Source organism: Lasiosphaeria miniovina, assembly GCF_030549165.1.
Source record: "Lasiosphaeria miniovina strain SMH2392-1A chromosome Unknown B0T26scaffold_6, whole genome shotgun sequence".
Lineage (NCBI taxonomy): Eukaryota > Fungi > Ascomycota > Sordariomycetes > Sordariales > Lasiosphaeriaceae > Lasiosphaeria > Lasiosphaeria miniovina.
In genome coordinates, this window is record NW_026848225.1 from 2,408,648 (window position 1) to 2,429,005 (window position 20,358).

General features: G+C 55.0%; 6 protein-coding genes and 1 non-coding gene across 7 annotated transcripts; 4 read left to right on the forward strand and 3 right to left on the reverse strand.

The window, feature by feature from the left end:
• Positions 1-3,647: 3,647 nt before the first annotated feature.
• On the forward strand, positions 3,648-6,233 carry B0T26DRAFT_652948 (putative specific RNA polymerase II transcription factor; the record flags this gene model as incomplete). The annotated part of the gene is made up of 4 exons (XM_060438410.1): positions 3,648-3,985; positions 4,188-4,968; positions 5,043-5,415; positions 5,461-6,233. The coding sequence occupies 4 exons, from the start codon at positions 3,648-3,650 to the stop codon at positions 6,231-6,233; spliced, it is 2,265 nt and encodes a 754-aa protein (XP_060292993.1).
• A 1,058-nt stretch (positions 6,234-7,291) lies between these two features.
• Positions 7,292-8,718, reverse strand: B0T26DRAFT_722569 (uncharacterized protein). Its single transcript, XM_060442596.1, has one exon. It carries the CDS (start codon positions 8,538-8,540, stop codon positions 7,422-7,424), a length of 1,119 nt encoding a protein of 372 aa, XP_060292994.1. The 5' UTR covers positions 8,541-8,718; the 3' UTR covers positions 7,292-7,421.
• A 127-nt stretch (positions 8,719-8,845) lies between these two features.
• Positions 8,846-8,941, forward strand: B0T26DRAFT_t197. Its single transcript has one exon. It is a non-coding gene; the product is annotated as a tRNA-Arg (tRNA).
• A 250-nt stretch (positions 8,942-9,191) lies between these two features.
• B0T26DRAFT_722572 (RXT2-like protein) lies at positions 9,192-11,190 on the forward strand. The gene is made up of 4 exons (XM_060442597.1): positions 9,192-9,488; positions 9,564-9,685; positions 9,757-9,919; positions 9,986-11,190. Exons 1-4 carry the CDS (start codon positions 9,413-9,415, stop codon positions 11,011-11,013), a joined length of 1,389 nt encoding a protein of 462 aa, XP_060292995.1. The 5' UTR covers positions 9,192-9,412; the 3' UTR covers positions 11,014-11,190.
• Positions 11,191-11,200: 10 nt separating this feature from the next.
• Positions 11,201-12,215, reverse strand: B0T26DRAFT_418142 (uncharacterized protein). Its single transcript, XM_060434896.1, has one exon. It carries the CDS (start codon positions 12,083-12,085, stop codon positions 11,294-11,296), a length of 792 nt encoding a protein of 263 aa, XP_060292996.1. The 5' UTR covers positions 12,086-12,215; the 3' UTR covers positions 11,201-11,293.
• A 1,064-nt stretch (positions 12,216-13,279) lies between these two features.
• On the forward strand, positions 13,280-15,179 carry B0T26DRAFT_743056 (major facilitator superfamily domain-containing protein; the record flags this gene model as incomplete). Its single annotated transcript, XM_060444205.1, has 2 exons — positions 13,280-14,285; positions 14,407-15,179. 2 exons carry the CDS (start codon positions 13,280-13,282, stop codon positions 15,177-15,179), a joined length of 1,779 nt encoding a protein of 592 aa, XP_060292997.1.
• A 1,011-nt stretch (positions 15,180-16,190) lies between these two features.
• Positions 16,191-18,719, reverse strand: B0T26DRAFT_653463 (uncharacterized protein; the record flags this gene model as incomplete). The annotated part of the gene is made up of 2 exons (XM_060438460.1): positions 16,191-18,401; positions 18,495-18,719. 2 exons carry the CDS (start codon positions 18,717-18,719, stop codon positions 16,191-16,193), a joined length of 2,436 nt encoding a protein of 811 aa, XP_060292998.1.
• Between the last annotated feature and the right edge of the window lie 1,639 nt (positions 18,720-20,358).

The following is a 20,358-nucleotide window of genomic DNA, read 5'->3' on the forward strand; positions in this document are numbered from 1 at the left end:
AGACGGCAGGTGCACGGCCAACAACATTGTTTTTTGTCGGGCCGCTCCGACCTGGGCTGTGACACCCGAGCTGTGTTGATTTTTGAGGGGGACCCTGTTCCCGTTCCGATCCTATCTCATCTCAACTATTTTTTTATGTACAAAGGATCTCACCCCCTCCACGCCAAATGCTCCGGCCCCCCTGCCGCTCACTCGGTAATAGAGATGTGGCGGGTTTTACCTTCTGACGAAGTGCTTTTACCTTCTGACGCTATGTGAGATTATGGAAGTGAGAACAAATATCGAATATTGACAAATAAATCACTCAGCAGGGAAAGGGAGACAAATAATTATGTAAGAAGTGATAAATCTTGCAGCCTGGAAAACCCTTTCCGGCCACTGTCGTTTCTCAACCACGCACATACATGCACACGCCCACGCCCACGCCTGCTTCAATAGAAAGTTCCCGGCATAGGTATCGAAACTGGGAAGCAGAGAGCGGGAACAAATGCCATTCTCAGCTTCCATGGGGCGAAGATCCAATCAAATGCAGACCAGCCGTACTGTCATTCAAGAGCGAGCGATCACACGGAAGGTAAGTGGTTGAAGAGCGAGCGCCCTGTAAGCTGTCTGTTTGACAACCCCCGCGCCCGTGGGAGGCAAAAAAGCAGTGAACAAAAAAAAAGATGCACGAGAAGCGTGTCCTACAAGGGTTATAATATAAAAAGCGCATGGACAGGACAAAAGAATGCCGCTCCTTCTTTCTAACCCCCACAACAAAGGGCCGGGCGAAATGCGCAGCCCCCCGTGTTTTGCGACTGCGGGGGAGGAGGAGGTGTAGGTTGTCAAGATTTGGAGAGAGGTCGAGGCCAAACAACCAACCCTGACCGCTTTGTTCCTTGATTGTGTTGAGTGTCTCTGGAAGGATGGGAAAGGGGAAAACCAACTGACGGGGATTTGTTTTGCGCCTTTTGGGGAGCGGGGTCGGGGCTTCGTTTGGGCTGGGTTGAGTTATACTGTTTACTACACTTTGAAGACGCTACCATGATACCTAATACTGACTTCGATACTTCTATATTCTCCGCATTCTCTCTCTGCCACTCCGTGTCTCCTTTACCACTTTTAGGCTGAGGTGGTTCGTCTATCAACCTGGAAGTTTGCCAGCACGTAGTTTTAAACAACAACGGAAAAGGCATACAGGGGAGCTGCTCCATATGCCCCAGCGGCGATAGTGCAAAAGCCGGGGGGACATCATAGTCACGGCATTCATAGGTTGAAGCGTGTTGCGCTTACCAAGCGAATGGAGTCAAATATACTAGGTAGTAATTATCTTACTACGTATTTCAGGTTATTTCTATCCGTAGATCGGTGACAATGCCCTCGGCCTTGGCTTCCGGCGTTGTACAGGTGGTATCACTTCTGATACTTGGCAAAACGACACCTCAGACAACTGAGGTATCCGCTCGCAGTCATTCGCTCCCGGGCAACACAAATGACAAGTCGGGATCGAGAGATGGAGACCCGGGATGGAGGTGCATTATCACGGTCGAGTTAATGTTTCACACGGCGAGAACCGATTGATAATTCGGAAAGGAGCACAGGTAATGTTTCCATGTTCCTGACACGGGTCGGGTTTTCTAATCCAAGGGCCCTGTACAAAATAAACGCAGTGTGTCACTGTGTCTTCCTATCTGTGGCTTGGCCAAAAGGAAAAGGGGGTGCGTGGGTGAGCCATTACGTTAAATGTATTCCCGAAAGGGCCGGAAAGCCGTTTTCATTTGGTAATGGGGCTCCATCAACGGCAACGGTCCGGCTTCGCGGTGCACATGGCGCTGCGAGGGACGGCTCCGCCGGTACCGTTGACATGAGAACTACTTTGTCGTTCCTTCTCTCTCTGCCTCTCCTCTAAATGCGGTCCGACCTGTCCGGTTCCGTGACTGGCTGTAAGACGAGGGTTTGTGTAACCTTTCCGAGCCAAGGAGCCCCGGGTTGTTGGATCTGCTGTGGGGGAAGGGACGTTAATGGGGGGAATCGCTGGTAATGTCCCGTAAGCTCCTTCAGATTCCCGGGTGCGACTCCACAACCCCCAAGAAAGAAGCACACGCGAGTCTCGGGAAGGTACCATGGAACCTCGGCTTGTTATCGCTCGCTTTACTATTAGGAATTTCAAAGTTAAATCTCAACCATGATAAGGTCAGGCTTTCTCGCTATCTATCAATCAATTTACGTGTCTCTGCAATCTGACAGCAGCAAACGATATGGGACGGTAACGAGGAACGTCATTGTTCCACTCTCGACCTGGGGCAGTCTGTCCCTTCGCGCAAGGGTCCCACCTTGTTGTGCGTGGGCAGGCGGTGCTGGGCCACTCGCTCACGTTGGATTTCGCATCACACTACCGCCCTGTTAACGATTGAACGCCCCGATTGCTCGACCCGGCGCCCTGCATCTCGGTACCTCTCTAAAAAGCCACTACCTTGCCTACCTAAGCAACACGGGAGAGAGGCTAGGACGACCGCGTACTGCCGCTTGAAGGTTGAGGAGCACGAGCACAGAAAACGGGTCTCGACATTTGCTCTGGCCTTTTTCTTTATTGCCGATCTGCCGCTAAACCAACGAAACCTACCTACTCTTTTTTCCTCCCTCGAGTCAAACTTCAACGTCCAAGAGTAGACGGCATTGATATAACGCTCTGAACACATAGACTCGAGACAGACGCAGTCAGACGCAGCAGCTGCGTGCCATCAGCCATCAACCCACGCGACCACCCACACTTCATCGCCAAATGACGAAGATAAGCCAAGCTTATCTTATCCTAGTCTCGATCGTCACCTAGATCCCCCAATCCGGGCAGATCATCTGTATCCGCCCTCCCGCTCTCGCACCCGCAAAGGCGCCCTCCGAGGACCTACCTCCGGCCGGCCGTACCTTTATCTCTGGCGATACACGCCCCTCTCCCCTCTCTCACCAACCGCCATCTCAGCTACCCTGTTCCTCGTTTCTGTCCTGTCTGCGTGTGATCCCCTGTGGCTCTAGAACTTGCGAGAAGATAGAAGACTCGTGACAAGGCTTTCGACGCCTCAAGTAGCGAGCCCCGTGCTGTTCTGACTATCTGGCCGGAAAGCACCGCAGCGTGACATCGTGGGAGTCGTTTGTTTGTATTTTCTTCTTGTTGTTGTTGGAGATACTGCCTGGGACGCCGGGGGGTGTGAGTGTGAACTGCGCCCGGCTGTCGAGTCGAGCATTCAACCTTATCTCTGGGTGCGGGCTGTCATCCTTATCGGTCCCAGAACATCCGCCCGCAGCCCACTCGCCGCTGGTATTGGTGTCGAGACCGAACGGTCCAGACAGGGGAAGGCCATCTAACCAGATCCTGCGTCTGCGAGACAGCATCTCGTGGACCCTGTTGTTCTTTTCGAAGCCTCCACGAGCCGCTCTGTTTGGTCCATTTCACGAGACCGGGCATCGCCACACCCACCCAACTCACTTCCCTGGGACTTAACGTTAGAGCAAGGGGTGAAAAAAAGCTCCGAGCTGGGTGTGGGAGCTTCCGATATTGGGCTATCGTCTGGGTGGCATCTGAATCTTGCGGCACTTACCAGCCTGTGTGTCGTTGTCTTGGTAGCGTGCTGCAGCCTTTTGTTGGGTTGCCCGAGACTTTTACCTGCGCCATGTCCGCTCCCAGCGCCGTCGTAAGGACGGCTCCCATCGCCATCGCCCCCAAACCACCGCGATTCCCCCCTAGCCGTCAGATCAGCATCCATCTCGATCCATACCCTAGCCTCCGCAACGGCATTGACTCCCCAGACTCGGACTCGCCAAGCGGCCATTCGGCAGCGATCCCCTGCGAGTCTTGTGTCCGCCAAAGGCGCGATTGCGTCATGAGCGATGAGGAGGAGAGTTGTATCGCCTGTCTGGTGAGCGGTACTGATTGCTCGTTGAGGGAGAGCCCGCCCCCGCGGAAAAGGAAGCTGAACGGTGAAGCCGACGACGGCAACAGCAAAAGAAGGTGAGAGGGCTTTACTTCCCTCTTTGTTATTCGCCCCCCTCCACGAAACACATATATCAGAGCAAGAGGCAGAACGACCCTGCAGATTGCCGCTCCCCCCTTTCAACATTTCTCTGTCCCGTGGCCCTCCATTTATGCACAACCCAATGCCGGCTGCAGACACTTGACACATGGTTTTCTGACATGTGATTGGCCGATGCAGTTCGCCTGGCAGGTCTGATAACAGGAGGCGGAGGCACCAGCAGCTCAGTTACTCCAGCACCACGGCTAGTAGCTCATTAATTGAGGAGATGGCCAACTTTGGCGGCCCGACGCTCCTGAAGCGCACCCTTGGCCTCCAGTCGGACAGGTACAGCCAATACATAGGACCGACGACAGATTTCGAGCCTTCTCTTATCAACCTCTCCTCCTTCGACCCACACGACGAGAGCCTGCTCACTCGCGGGACTCTTAGGAGAGTTAGTGACAATGAAACGTTTCTCATGCTCCCCGACTATAACACGCCTGGATTTGAACATGTCCTGGACGACGTGGATGAGATTGAGAGAATTGTCGCGCCACACAGCCGCCAGTTGATAGACCTATACTTTCGTGTGGTGCACCCCGGGTTTCCCATTATTCAGAAGACAGTCTTTTTCGAAAAGTATGAGCGCTCTTACCGTGAGTTCTCGCCGCCGCTCCTTGCCGCCATTTACATCCTGGCCATCAATTGGTGGGAACACTCAGAGGAGCTGGCCTCCTTGCCACGCCCCAATGTGCGCGAGCTCGAGAGGCTGGTTCGGACAACGTTAGCCGACGCCATGTATCGACCCAAGCTCTCCACAATACAGGCCGGCCTGCTCCTGTCTCAGCGTCCCGAGGGAGATCAATGGGCACCAACAGCACAGCTCGTGGCCATCGGCCAAGAGCTTGGTCTGCACCTGGACTGTTCCAGCTGGAAAATTCCGCCTTGGGAGAAAGGGTTGAGAAAACGACTGGCATGGGTATGTTATACCGCATCCACTTAGATCCTCATTCTGTTTCGGTCGGACAAGGCTAATACAAGCAACGTGTATAGTCCCTGTATATGCAAGACAAGTGGGGTGCTCTCGTTCACGGTCGGCCGTCACATATCTTCTCATCCAATTGGGCGGTGCAAGCCTTGACGCAGAACGACTTCCCTGACGTAGAGTGGGACGAGAGTGACCTCGAAGAGAGACTGGAAATTGAGCGCGGACGTACGCTGTTTGTTCAGATGGTGCAGCTGTCGCAAATTCTCGCCGAGATCCTCGAAACATTTTACACACTGCAGGCGACGCAGGCTGTGGTCAACGCCGGTCCTCAGGGGACGCAACTGGTGCTGTCGCTAGCTAAGCCGATTCAACTCAAGTTGAAGGAGTGGTACGGCGCAATACCCGCAGCGATTCGAATGGATTCGACGTTTCAAAGCGGTGGCATTTCCAGTACCGATACATCGTCGCCGACGACTGGAGGAGGCACGATCACGGCCAGGCTCTCGAGCATCGGGTACCTCCACCTAGCCTATTTCGCCACAGAAATAACGCTCCATCGCCGAATTATCCGCTCCATCGACGGCGGTGTCGCGGTAGGGGCGACAATGGACCCGTACATCCAGCACATTTGTCGCAGTGCGGCCAAGGCGCGTCTCATCTCGGCCATGGACTTTGTCAACCGCCTGACGCCCTCTCACCTACGCGCATTTTGGTACTTTGCATCCAAGACGAACTTTGCTCTCATCGGTACCTTTGGCTCGCTGCTCTGGGGTACGTCGCCTGGCCGCGAGGAGGCCGAGTGGTACCGCCGCCGCCTTGGCGAGTACAGGTGGACTTTGTCCGTCAGCTCCAAGCCTGGCGAAGGCAAGGGTCTCACCGAGTTTGCCATGGGCATGCTCGACATCACCACGGGCTTGCTTAAGCAACTGCCCGAAAAACCATTGCTCAGTCGCCACGGGAGTGCTGTGGACATTGATGCGGCGAGGCGCCAGAGCATATTGGCCTTGGGAGGGAGCACGGGAGGGGGGTTTGGCGGAATGGGCACGGGTATCGGAGTGGGAGTAGGAGGGAGCTGGAGTAACCTGAGCGGTATTGTAGAGAACAGCGGTAACTATGGCGGCGATCTGCCCACCAGTGCCGAGGCCAGCAACATGCATAGCCCCCGTAGCCCACGGGGCGGTGGCGGCAGCGAATCCAGCGATGAAGGCATGTACGGGTTCTCGGCTACGGCGGGGATGGCGGGGATGGCAGACTGAAGTGGGAGGGTGGAAGGACAAAGATAAGGTTGAATGAATGAATGAAAAAGAATTAATGAAATAAATATTTTCTAAAATATATACTAGTTGTGTTCCTTGTGGATGCGGCTGGGATTTCGAAGGCAATTTTGAAGTGAGTTGATGTCCATGAAAGTCTGGATGGGGAGAGGCGTGGCGTTAGGATGAGGCGTCAGGACAGACTGAAATGGAAAACGAAGAATAAGACGAAAAAGAAGCCATTCATTGAATCGACTGTGCCCTGCCAACAACTGATATTGTGTTTGCACGGGGCACTCGTAATCACACTTGCTCCTCTACACGATGGTGGCTTGGGAGGAAACGAAGGAGGTTAGAATAGAGACGGACTAGACAGATGTGGACGTGGCAGACAGAGCAGACATGCACACATTTATTTGTATGTATTAGAACCAAAAAAAAACAGGCGCCCCGCGGAGATACTTGGATGGATGCGCCTAGCATCCTTGAATGATGGCGTGCCCGAGCACGCGATCTACGGCATTCATCATCTACCCTTCGGAAACCACCCGGGGTGCCTTTGGGCGGCACAGCACAGCACAGCATAGCACGGAGCACAGACCGGGCCGGCGGGCTGGTAAATGGGCGAATATAAAGGGCCCAAGTGTGGTGTCGTTACCGGTTTTTTTTTGTTAATTATTCTGACTTGAGTAGGTAAGTACTGGGCGGTATGTTGTTTGGATGTGTGTTGGCTATCTCCACTCCCTTTTCCCAGTCCGTCGGCCAGGGTAGTTATTTGCGGCTTTCCCCTAATATTCTCAGTGGATGTAGTTTGTGTTTGACATGATTATTTAGAAACAAACACAGCTAATAATCCAAGCGAACGGGTAACTTGTTATTCCCCTGAATGTAACAGACATTCAACCTTGTCGTCGGCAATGTTTACATTCAAGGCGTTGCCAGATCGCCACAGGAAACCGGATAAGGTAAGGATACACCAAGAGTAAGTGAATGCTGCGTGTCATTACAGCACATTGTCTGTGATTCTACCTGGTGTCTGGGAAAGGGGAACGATAATTTGCAAAAAAAAAAAAAAAAAAAAAATCGATGATACACACGGTCGAACCGCGAGTAACCTCAGTCACGTATACGTATGTCAGGTACCTAGGTATCTAGTTAGTCACACAAGAGTCCGGAACCCCGCCGTACATTTCAGAAGCGACGATTATTTGAGTTGCTCCCCTGGCCACTCCTCTCCCGTTCAAGCATCGCATCAAACTCCCTTTGCGCCTTCTCCTTTTCGCTGGCGGTGTTTCGTTCCTGCGTCGAGTACACATACTCGTCGTCCTTGGTAGAATTTTGCTGCTGCTGCTGTTGGCGCCGAGCTGCCCAGCTTTGTGATGCGCCGGCCTCGGCCGCCGGATTCTTCCTGAGCTTTTCCCACGCGGACCCTGTCTGTGGGGCGCTCGAAGCCGCGGCCGGAGGAGCGGACGGGGCGACGAGGGAGGCGTCGTTAAACAGGTCTGCGTCGTCATCGTCCTGCGTACGGCGCCGCACCTCCGCCTCCTGTTTCTGTCTCTGCGTGTTTTCCCAGCGCGCCTGCCAGGCTGACTTTCGAGGTGCCGGGGCACTAGTTACTTCTGAGGCGCCGCCGTATGACGAGTATGTTGCTCCTTCTTCTTCGTCTTGCTGGGGCTTCTGTGGCATCTCGCCCATCCCAGGAATAAAGCCGCCAGCCCGCTGTGCTTGGTGCATCTTTAGTTTCTCGCGGAACTCTTGGAGATCTTCGTCGCCCAGGAAGCCCGCCATGGTGACAGCGCGTCCCCAGAAAAATATGAGAGGACCGGTGATGGCGTAGTGGGTTACGCCTCCGTAAACGATGAATCGCATGGCTATCCAGGCCAAGCGGGCTTGGGGCCCGACAAGGGTGGGCTTGGCTATGCTCGGGAAGGAGGATATATTGTACTTGGCTGGGTCGGGCCTCCAGAAGGGGAGGCGCAATGTGGCGCGATAGCGGCGCTCCATGAACCACGCCGAGGCGATCCAAATCGGCGGCTCGTATGTGGCCTGCAGGTGGAAGCCGGTGGCCGTGTGTTCGGCTATGGCCCTGGCCTCTCGAACGTCCAGCGGACGGTGTATTGCCATGGCGGCGTACCGGACAGCGTCGCTGATTTGGGTCTGATACCATTGATTGGTGAAGCCGGAGGCGAGGGCCCAAAAGGGCAGGCTCGGGGCCGTGAAGATGCTGTTCAGCATCGACGGCTCGAATTTGACGCGGTCGCCATCGCCGCCGCCGCCGGGAAACATGGCGCCTCCGTCGTCAGTCGCCATGGTGGGTGTCGGGATTTGTTGGCACGCGCTTCGTTACGTTGATGGCTTCCCTGAGTAAGCTGAGTTCGGGAGAGCTGCGACTGGGCGGATGTCGCAAGCTGCAGGTTGACGATGATGTATGTACGGATATCCACTGGGCTGCTCCAGAGTGTGGGGGGGCGCATTAGTGGAGCGGGTGCTGCGGCTCAGAGAGCTTGGGCGTTGAAAGAATGACGCAACGGTTCCTGGACCCCTGTTGCCTCTTCCCCTAAAGGCTTAGGTCCTTCATACACAGTAACTTTTCGCCAACGAATCAAGTCAGTTCAGTCCGGCTGGCGCAATGGTAGCGCGCAAGACTTCTACCGCTGGATGTTTCAGAACATTGAATCTTGAGGCTGTGGGTTCGAGTCCCACGTCGGATGCAATTTGATTTTTAATCTTGTGAATTGATCATTTTGGTTCTTTATGCTTTTGCATCCAGTCTTATGCTTTATTTAGCCCCTTCTTGCATAGATAGGTATCTGCATTTGTTTCTTTTTTTCTGCACATAACAAGTACTACTAACCCGGGAGTCCCGCAGAGTTAATTGACCGCCCCACTTTGTGCCGTCGTTTCCCGCCTTTTAGAGGGCGCATTCAGCACCTGGAGCCCCTCTCAGCGCGAATGCTTCAGTCCTCAAATTCGCGACGAGCTACACCTGTTCGGCAGCCCATCGCAGCCGCGCTGGACTGGACAGCATCTATTTCGACACGTGTCGCATAGAACCATCTAGTCCCCCAAGACCCAATCCAACCCTTTCCTTCCTCGACGCTATTACAAACTCCTGTTCCTGGCTCAAGACGACGCTCTCGCTTCCGCTTTCTAGTCTCCTCGCGTCCTTTCGCCTACCCATCATGTCGACTCAACAGCAGGCCATGGTCATGGAGACTATCGTCGCCATCAGGAAAGCCCTGAAGCGCAAGGCATATGGTAATCTCCAAAATTCCTAAGCATAAACGCTCCTCTCTTGGGCTTGACGTTAACCGGCGTGTTCGGCCGCGACAGACTCAGATTCCGACTCGTCCATCGATCACACCACAAACCGAGGCTACAAGCTAAAAAAGAGAGCAAGATTTGTGCGCCAGGGCCGGCTTGCGGCTTCAACAGGTGCTGCTGCCTACAAGGATGTGCGTTCTGTCCCATTTGTGCCTTCGTCGCCAAACCCCTCGAACCGCGTCCAAGCTAACCAATGCACAAGGTCGCCGAACACGCTGGCTACCAACGCACCATCATAAATCACAACCCGCCGCTCGTTGATGACGAGGGGTACGAGCTGGACAGCGATGACAACGAGGAGCATATTCAAGAGGCGATTGCGTCGGCCATGGAAGAGAATCCCTACTCGTCCATCCACTTAGAACGTCGGTGCCCCTCCCGTTTTCTGTCACTTCTTGGCTTGCAGGGCGCGCGATACTGATCTGAACTAGAACTTCTTGCCCCCCTGACCGCTGTCACCGACCTGCCGAACCACCCGACCCTCTCGCGCCCTTACATCTCTAAAGCACTGCCGGACCTGGTGAAGCAGGCCTCGAGTCTGATGCAGAAGGAAAACGCGGCGCTATGGAAAGCCAAGCCTCTCCTGACCAAGCTTATCGGCGATAACACCTGGGCGCCTTGCGGGGTCATGATCCAACCCAACGATCAAGAGCTATTCACGAACACGGCAAGCTTCCTCAGGCGCCGCGCCTCCCCGATTGGTGCGGACGCTATACCAAACGCAAACAAGGACTCATCTAGTGGCTCTTTACGCCAGGACTCGAGACCAAAAAATCATATCGATGGCACTAACGAGCTTAGTCACACTGAAAATGATGCTCTTGACGATAAGGTGACGGACGGAGAGGCGGTCAGAAATAAACATAAAGACGACACTGACGGAGAAAGGCCACCGGGAAAAGCCGATATCAATACCAGTGAAGCCAGAGAGCAGGGAGATGCAAGTTCTAGCAAAGAAAAGCTAGAGGACAAGACACAGGTCAATGGCCATGCACGCCCGCGCGAGGGCGGGAAGGGCGGCAAGATGCCAGCAGTCGACGGTCAAGACGATACGGAAATGGCTGAGGCAGCTAGCGAAACGGGTTCGCTAGATGATTTCTTGATCCATCCACTATTTTTGGCTCCACGTTCGGCGCAGCCAGACCGGGACCTTGGCCTCCCAGAGCAGGAGGCAGAGGATGTGCGGCGGCTACTGCAGCTTTACGTGCAGAAGCAAGAGGAAGTATGCCGAGGGACAAGGGCTTTGTACAAGGGCCTTCTCAAAGCGGACCGCTACCGTAAGACGGTATGGCAGTGGGCAAAGTCAGAGGCCCATTCGGGGGCCAACCGCGACATGTCGGACGGCGAAGACTGGTACGACAAGGAGGAATGGGGCCTGACGGAGGACCTCAAGAAGGGCGCAGACGAGGTTGAGGAGGACACGTCCCAGACACAGAAGAAGACGCGCAATCGCAAGTAACGCGCCTATGCCCCTGTAAAAGGAAGCCAGATTCGAAAAAAAAAGTTTAGCCAAAGCAACACGAAAAGCCACGCCCTCGACGAGACAAGTAAGTAGGCGAAGACTAGGGAAAGATGAAAATGGATTTTAAACGATTGTGATGATGAGATATTGTAAACGAGATACCGAAGTAGGCCAGTAAATATTATTGTTATTATTGTTTTTTCTACCTTGACCTCTGCGATTGATCTCCATCGGCAGCGATCTCTATCGTCGGCGAGGCTACATAAGAGCGGTGAGGCTATGTCAAGAGGGTTGTTTCTATTTCGGTCTCGTCATTTTCTCTACCTTTTGTTGCACGTGCTTGTTCGGGTGGTGCATGAATGAGCTGAAGACCAGATGGTGTTCTGTGCGGCGCAAAGACCTTGCTTGCGGCGCCCGTATTCCACGCCTCTCGGACGGTTTCGAGAGAGTGACTTGGCGCTGTCACGAAGTGCTTGCGCTGCAGCTGTCGACCTAATCGTTGGCACGTGGCTAATGGACATTTGCATCCGTCATCAGTCTCGTGCGTTTCATCAAGCATGCTCGTGGGAACGTGGCGCTCGCATGCCATGGGCGCATCTGCGGGCACTCTGTGAAACTGTGAGCGCCCGGGCCTGGCGTGTCTTAAAGTGCTTGTACGGTGCATCCGGCGCGAGTTCATGTGCACTGTACGGAATACCGGCTGCGCGGTAAGCCTTGCATGTGGGACAGTCGATCCAATGGTTTTATTACGTATGCTGTTGGGATGACTGGTCGTTTCTTTTTTCTCTACATGGCACGACACCGCACTCCGGACGATATGCCGGGCACCGAGTTGAGACGGATTACCTAGGTATGCCAACAGTCGACGGCAACTGCCGCTCTCAGCTCTCAACTCACAGCCTTGTCTCTTCGCAGGGTCGGTGGGGAAGTCTACGAGCCGTTGGTTGAACCGTGTTGGGTAGTACTTGAGCTGGCGGGCTCCTTTTACAACTGACGGTCTGATCAAAGGCTGAAGACGGCACTTGTTAAGGAGGATGTGGGGTAGGCAATAGAGTTTGCCAGGGAGCATATTCTTGGGGATATCATGTCGAGTTTATTTATTCCGTACCCGGGGAATATTCTTGCCTTTCATATTACTTTGTTTCGACTCTTCTACTTTTTGATAGCGTTCCATATATATATGCATACATGACCAGAAGTACAGACATGCTCGGTGCTCGGCGCTCGGTGCTCGGGTGCTGCAATCTCCGGCCCCAAAGCCGAGTTCGTTCTCTTGAACGTCCCCGCCTTGACCCCCCTTCCTAGCGGCTGGTATCCCGCTTTCCAGAAAGAGGAGAACCTATCCACAGGCTGCAGCGCCTGCAAGAGTGAATCTATGAAGCTAAGGTTGTATCTCCTGCTGGAACAGATGCACACCAAAACCGACGATGGTGTGCAGGGATTGTTAGCCATTTATATTAGCGAACCGGTCCTCGGGATCGGGAGCAGCTGAGTCGAGAAGACGGCAGGGAAGAAAAACGGAGAAGGGCAGCGTTGCGATAATTGTTGTTAACGAAAACGACTCCCCTTCTTGTTCTTCTTCCCTTCGACGCTCCCTCGCCAAACTCTCTCGGGCGCGCGTGCGTCTTTCAATAATCACTTGTCGTTTCACCTGTTTGCCTTTTGTGGACTCTTTGTCCTAGTCTTTCGCCGACTCCCGTTCCTTCGTGGGCATAGTCTATCGCTTCACGTTATATCCTACAAATTCCCCATTACATTTGATCCAGCTTCTCTAATCCTTTTTTATATCTTTAAAAATCCCTTCGATAGTATATCGTCTAGTTCGGCCTGTCTCAGAACCTGCGTTTCGTCACCGCTCAAGGGAGAGACGGAAAAGACTTGTGAACGTCGACAACACCGCTCGATAGTTGGTCTCACTTATGCATGCAATGACAAACAGGGAGAAAAGCCAGCGCATTTTTGTTTGAGAGTTAGACTTCGGTCTACTCCAAGGTTCTTCCATATTGTGGTTGTGGGTGTGGTTGTTGTCGTTGTTGTTGTTGTTGTTGTTTAACATCCACGGCCAAGGGAAGAGCGAGGTGGCGAAAACTATTCAACCGGGGATATTATCACTTTGTCAGACTCGCAGACCCCCTTTTTTCGACACCACATCGACGGCTAAATATAGCCGCATTACAAAAATACGCATTGCACGGCCCGAATATCCTGCCAAGACCCGGCCCCCGTGGGTCGCCCCACCGGCCATATTAATAGCGAAACAAATATGGCGGATCCGTCAGATTCTAACACGGAGCCGGATAAGAAGCCGCCCAGGCCGGTCTCGCCCCCGGCGGCAACGGCAACGGCAGCGGCCCCATCGCCCGCTAGTGGCGAGGACCTAACCGTCTACCCCCATGGCGTCAAGCTAGTCACCATCATCGCCTCTCTCTGCTTGGCCGTCTTCTTGGTGGCACTGGATCAAACCATCATCGCCCCGGCCCTGGGCGCCATCACGGGCGAATATGGCACCGTTGGCGATATCGGGTGGTATGGATCCGCATATCTCCTGAGCGCCACGGCGCTCCAGCCGTCTTACGGGTCGCTGTATCGCAATTTCAACGTCAAGTACATCTATCTGGCGGCCATCTTCATCTTCGAGGCCGGCAGCCTGGTGTGCGCGCTGGCACCGACGTCCAACGCCTTCATTGTCGGGCGCGCCGTCGCCGGCATGGGCACGGCTGGCCTCTTCTCGGGGTCCGTCGTCATCCTCTCGTACACGTTGCCGCTGCGCAAGCGCCCGGCCGCCTTCGGTCTCATCGGCGCCATGTGGGGGATCGCATCGGTCGCCGGCCCGCTGCTCGGCGGCGCCTTCACCGACCACGCCACCTGGCGCTGGTGCTTCTACGTCAACCTGCCCATCGGCGGCCTCGCCATGGTGGCCATCTTCTTCTTCCTACGCATCAACCGCGTCAACAACCCGCTCAACGAGACGTGGGTCGAGCGCCTCCTCAAGCTCGACCTCGTCGGCACCGCCATGCTCATCCCCGCCATCGTCTCCCTCCTGCTCGCCCTGCAGTGGGGCGGCACCAAGTATGCCTGGAGCGACTCGCGCATCATCGGCCTGTTTGTCGGCTTCGGCGCCATGGCCGCCATCTTTGTCGGCATCCAGATCTGGAAGGGCGACAAGGGCACCCTCCCGCCGCGCCTCTTCAAGAACCGCAACGCTCTGTGCGCCATGATGTTTGCCTTTTTCTTCGGCGCCGGCTTCTTCCCGCTGGTCTATTATCTATGTAAGCCTGCGGCCCCCTTACCCTCTGGTTAATATCGACGATCAAATATTCCCGAGCAAAGCGCAACAGAAGGGAGCGCGAGCGCGAGCGCGTCTTACTAACTATACCGTAACGTCAACAGCCCTCTACTTCCAGGCTATCCACGGAGACAGCGCCGTGCAGGCCGGCATCAAGCTGCTTCCCATGCTGATATCGGTCGTCGTCACATCCGTGTCCGTCGGCGGCCTAATCACCGTCATCGGCTACTATAACCCGTTCATCCTACCGTGCATGATCCTGTTTGCCGTCGGCGCGGGCATGATCTCGACGCTTTCGGTTGACAGCCCCCTAAGAGAGTGGTTCGGGTACCAGGTCATCTGCGGCCTCGGGGTCGGCGTCGGCTTCCAGGCTGGCGTGCTGGTCATACAGAACAACATGCCGCTCGAGTGGATCGCGCAGGGGACGGCCTCGGTGCAGTTCTTCCAGAGCCTGGGCGGCGCCGTCTTCATCGCCGTGGCGCAGGCCGTGTTCCAGAACGGGCTCGCCTCGGGCATCGAGCGCAACGCCCCGTCGCTCCCCGCCGACGCCTTCATCCACAGCGGCGCCTCCGAGGTCCGCCACGTCCTCGTCCGTCTCCACGCCGAGGACCTGCTGGACACCGTCCTCGCCGCCTACCTCGACGGCCTGCACAACGCCTACTACATCAGCGTCGCCGCCGCCTCGGTCGGCTTCCTCGTCGCCTGCTGCCTGAGCTGGAAGAAGATCAAGCGCCACGGGAAGCCGCTGGCGCCGGCCGGCAACAAGACAGACGACGTCGAAGCTGCTGTCGCTGATGATGCCGTCAGCTCTGCACCTGCTGGACTTGGTCCGGCCGAGAGCAGCGACAACGGAAGCAACTTGAAGGAAAAGTCATGACACCCCCCCCCTCCCCCCCGCCGCCCCCATCTACAATCTACATCCCCTAATACTGGGCCTTTCTTTAATAACTCTACTCTCTGCGGTTTCTAGGAGCATAGGTAGCTTTGAGCCTTTCAGTGAAGATATTAAATATAAACACAACTCATCTATAGGTAGTCGGGGCGGTTTAAACTCTTAATTATATGTACATTTAAATATTTACAAGCCGGGCGGCTTTAGTGCATGCCTTGCCATGCTTTCTTGTATTTTTCTTAACCAAATTAGTTGTACATGGCGCTTCTCGCCTAGCTACCGGGTGAGGAGACATGTATAGGCACGTATGTACATCGCGAGGGAGGATTGTTGTGTCCTAGGTAATTTGTTTCGTTGTACATAACGTTTGTCCTCCAGCCTACACAAGAGTGGTCCAGATGCCGCGCTGGACTTTCCCGATGGTGCGGGGAGCAAGAAGATTGTCGCTCTCGTCCGTGTTCGTTACTTTGTTCTCTCTTGGCTCTTATGTGCCCGGGCATACTGTATCCGCAAACACACCCTCTACTTGAATAGGTGAGGCAAAGATACCGACCAATTCAACTCGTCTCGTCTCGCTGTCCTTCTATTCCCTCGTCCTTCGCCATCCCAAAAGCATGTAATCACGCAGCTTCCAATCGCCGTGTCCAGTTCCCTCAACCTAAACAAGGATGAAGAGAACAAGGAAGAGGAGGAGAGGATCGAGAGAAGTAAGGAAGAAGTAATATCCAAAATTAACTACGTGCCCAAAAAGAAATATAAAGAAAATAAATAAAGAAAATAAATAACGGAAAACCCGGCCCCATTTGCACGCGCCAGTATTGCCTCCAGCACCAAGAACAATAACAAGTCGTCCCATTGCCACCCTGCCAGCCTCTCTCCTGCCCTCTCCCCGGTCCCTTCGGGCCCAGAGCTAATAGCTCTCCAGTAGATCATCTCCGCAGCCCCTACACACTGCATTACACAATACACAAGAATAGAAACGAGCGCGGGCATAGTCTACGTCTCCTTCTTCCTCGCCTCATCATACAAGCCATCTCGTTCGTCATCGTCATCATCAGTGGCATTAGTCTCAAAGAAACCGCCGCCGCCACCGCTTCCCCTCGACGCCTTCGAGCTCTTGCGTCTCCTTATCTCGCCGCGCTCCCGCATCGCCTCGCGAATCTTCTTGCTCGCCTCATCAAATCCCTCCTTTGAATCCAGCGTCGTGAACTTGCCCACCGGGAAGCCTGCCATCGACCCAAACCCGCTGCCTGGGCCGCCGCCGCCGCTGCTGCTGCTACGGCTGCGATTACGCGAAGGCGGCCGCGTCGCGAACAGCTGTACTTGGCCAATGTCGGAGAATGACTCGTTGCGCGGGATGGCGCGGCTTGACTGCGTCGTGGCGCGACGTGAGAGGGAGAGAAGTGCCGACGATGACGATGTCGGGCTTTCCAAGCCGCCAACGACGCCGGGCGTGCTGGGCGACGACATACCGCTGTGTCCGCGGCGGTGCTCCTTGGAAAACGTCAGCTGCGTTGGCGAGGACTGGTCGGCCGACGCCCTGGTGGTCGCCGTCGGGCTATGAGTCGAGGGATCAACGAGGCGCGTGTGCTCGAAATCGGGAAACATTTCGGGCCCCAGAGTGTTGATGACCTCCGTGACCTGAGCGCTTAGCTCGGCACGGCGCTCGCGGAGCTGGTGTATGTTGTAACTGCTCGATGGGTTGATGCACATCACGAGTGGGCGGAGCGACTTGAGGATATCCATGCCGACCTCACCAAAGCGAAGGGCAGCAAATGTGATAGCCGGGAACACGATCCACCCAGTCAAAAATACCATCCAGATGGGCACCCACTCAGGGACTCGGCCCCATAGACGGTCCTGATAAACCTTGTAAGCGAGTAGCGAAGTATAAAAGTTGTAGAGCACAGGTGCGAAGGCCATGGCTACTAGCAACTTCCACGTTGCCATGACGTCCTTGCCCTCGATCTTCACCGAGGACCCGGCCAAGGCTGTCTTGGCCTTTTGCCGGCTGATAATCTTGGTGGCGATAAAGACAGGCCCGAAGAGAACTAAGCCAGGGAGGACGGCGGCCGACAGGAGCAGCAGCTTGGTCAGTCGGTAGAAAAACGCCACCACCACCTTGGGCCATGACATCTTGGCATATTGGACCTGGTGGTCGCGAATGTTGAGGTAGCGAAGCTGCCTGTTGTACTCCTTCACCGATTTCTGTAGCTTGACGATGCGGGTGTCGTCCTTGTACTTCTCATATCCCATGGCGAGTCGGCGGTTGAGCTCCACCACCACGGGTAGGGGTAGCTTCTTTCCAGTTGGGTTATAGAGCCGCCTCGCGGCCTGAATAACCATCAAGGTATCGTAGTCGGGGGTCGAGACCGTGACGGCGCTCAACGCTTGATGCACCATGTCCAGGAGCTGGCCAATAGCGTCTCGTCTCTGGTTGTTCTGGTACATTTCGACAATCTTTGCAGGGACTTCGAATGGCGAACCAAACTCGACGACGGCCCTTGACCGAAACTTGTGGGCGTGGAAGTAGTTCATTCCGACGGGCACAATCTTGAGCCCGCAGTCTGGGGCACCGGCAAGGGTTCCGAGCGCCATGATGGCCACTCCCGCCTTCAGGGGTAGCAGCTCGGTGCGATCATGGCTGCCTCCCTCGGGGAAGATACCGACGCAACCGCCGGATCTGAGGCGGTCGAATACGGCTTGGTAGACCTTGGTTTGGTCTATGTGGGGGGCGAGCTTGTACTTGGTACCTGCAAAACCTTCCTTGCTGCCATTCACCTTCTTGTTTTCAAAGTTCCCGTGCTCGTCGATGTCATCGCGCCCCGTCAGCTGCAACAGCGAGATCTTGCCCTTGAAGGGCCGCTTGATGCGCAGCTCGTCGGGTCCGATAACTTCGGCGATGTCGACGCTCAGCCCGCTATGCCCTTTGATCGAGGGCAAGAAGATCATGCCACCCACCTCGGCGTCCTTTGTGAAGTTTGTGCCGACGCCCCGAACAAGGGTCGGGTCGTCGATGGGGTCGGGTAGGTAGATGGTGCCTTTGGCCGGCTTGGCCGAGTCTTGCGCCCGCCCGACCGGGACGGAACCGACCTGACGTGATGCCCATCCGATAAACCCGTGGACTGACTTTTGCGCAATGAGCAGCGAGACTCGTCGTTTGGCCTCGTTTCGAAGCGTCCGTTGCAGGATCAGTGCATCGACAAACTGCAGCCGCCAGATCGTTAGTGTCCGGGGTCCTGAGCGTCCGCCTGCACAGAAAAAAACGTCGCAAAATAAGGAAAAAAGGGCTTTGCCAACCTGATTTGCATGTGGTGCCGCCACGAAGAGAACAGGGCCGTGGCGAGGCACCTTCCACGAACCGCGGGGGTGCACCTCGCGGAAGAAGAGGTCGGCAAGGATCGACGTGGTCCACAGTACTGTGTCATATTTCCAGTTACTCATGGGATAGAGCTCCTTTCCGGGCGGTCGAGAGATGGCGCTTTGCGGAGGCGCATCTCTGTTCTGCGCTTCGGTATCGGCCATGATTGCGGAGTCGGGAGTGGAGGGAATGCTAGCGGGAGGGGAGGGCGAGGCGCAATGCGGTGCAGCCCTGTCTTCCCTTGACGTTGTCGCGACTCGTTTCTCGGCTCTGTCAACCCAGAGTCCATCGACGATTGCCCGCAAAGGAATGCGCTGTAGTTGCTCGACACCGAGGGGTTGTCGGATTAACGAGGTGGATGGCCGGCCCTCTTTGGCGGACGGACCCGTTCTCCCACCCGTGGTGCAGTTGCGCGGGGGGGGGAGAGCACAAAAGAAGCTGGAATGTGAGCTCCAACTGCTTCGCGTAGTCAAGAGACGCTGGCCGACTTCTGAAGAAAAAAAGGACGAGGACCAAATCAAGGTTTCAGGCTGGCCAAACGAACCGCGGAACGTGGTTCGGGTAGCGAGGATAAGTTTCTGATAGCTCGTCTCGTAATATTTGATCAAATTCCAGCGACGACGCAAGGCATTTTGGGGAGAAACAGGTGCCACAGTTGCGGCAAGGCTAGCTTTTTTTTTGGTAGTGATGGTGCCGATGACGATGCTCGGGCGGCTTGAGGGTTGTTTCCAGAACAGGTTGGCGGGGTCATAGGAATGGAAGAACACTTTAGGTAGGTATATAAGGCAGACAAGACGATGAGCTCGTGAGGGGAAAAATAAGGTCCGGGTATTGGGTATTCTTTTGTTTCCAAGAGAAAACCACGCTGCCCTTGACGCTAGTGATGGGAAGTAGGTAGCATCGAGGGACTCCCTGATTAAGAGCCGAGGTGAAGGCAAACCCAATTCGAAAGCAAACAACCTAGAAGCCCAAGCTGGGGAGGGCCGGTGCAAATACAGTACGCCGTACGTGAGAGAATAATTCCAGTGGAAGCTGCAAAGCATAGGTAGCTAGGTATCCAACCAGATGTGGGAGAAACCCCCTTTCCCTCGTTTCCCCCTCGCACACTTTAACTGAGCTTGGGATGAAACGGTGTAACCGAAGATGTCATTCTTGCTTGTGAACCGTTCGACCGGGTTTTCTTTGGCAGGTCTCCAGAACCTCTTTGGCGGCTGCAGCTCAAGGGGGGTTTTGGAAAGCCACAGTGGGCCCAAAGCGCCGGCCCTCAGTGGGCATTCCCGGTCTAATAATAATTGATCGAGAGCTGGCAGGCAGCTCTCGGGCAATAAGTTCTATCTTAGGTGTTTGCCCTGCCCTGTCCTGATTGGGGCGCATCTAACATTCCCTAGTGCACCCCACCCAGAGCCTGGAGATATGGAGATATCACTCCCGAAATTTGGTAACCAAGTAGCAAGATGGCTGGTGGACAGCTTTTGGTCGCATCTTAAGTCGCATCAAAGCACTGTAACTTCCCATGCATGCTGCCATGTGACAGAGCCAAGATCAGAGAACGGATACTCCTACCATAGTGCAGTATGCCTAGAAGCTAGCGTTGAGATGGCTCCATGCCTAGGCATTCAGATGGCCGAAAGATCGATTCCCCAAGGGTCCGCTCACTTATTAAAGGCACAGTGGCTGCCAGGTACCTTCCCTCTGAGTCTACGCCATATGTATCTTTACCTGTGGAATACCTTGATAGTTAGCGAAAGGGGTGTTCATTTGCACGGATCACAACATGAGGTGGTTCACCTCAGTTGGGATTGA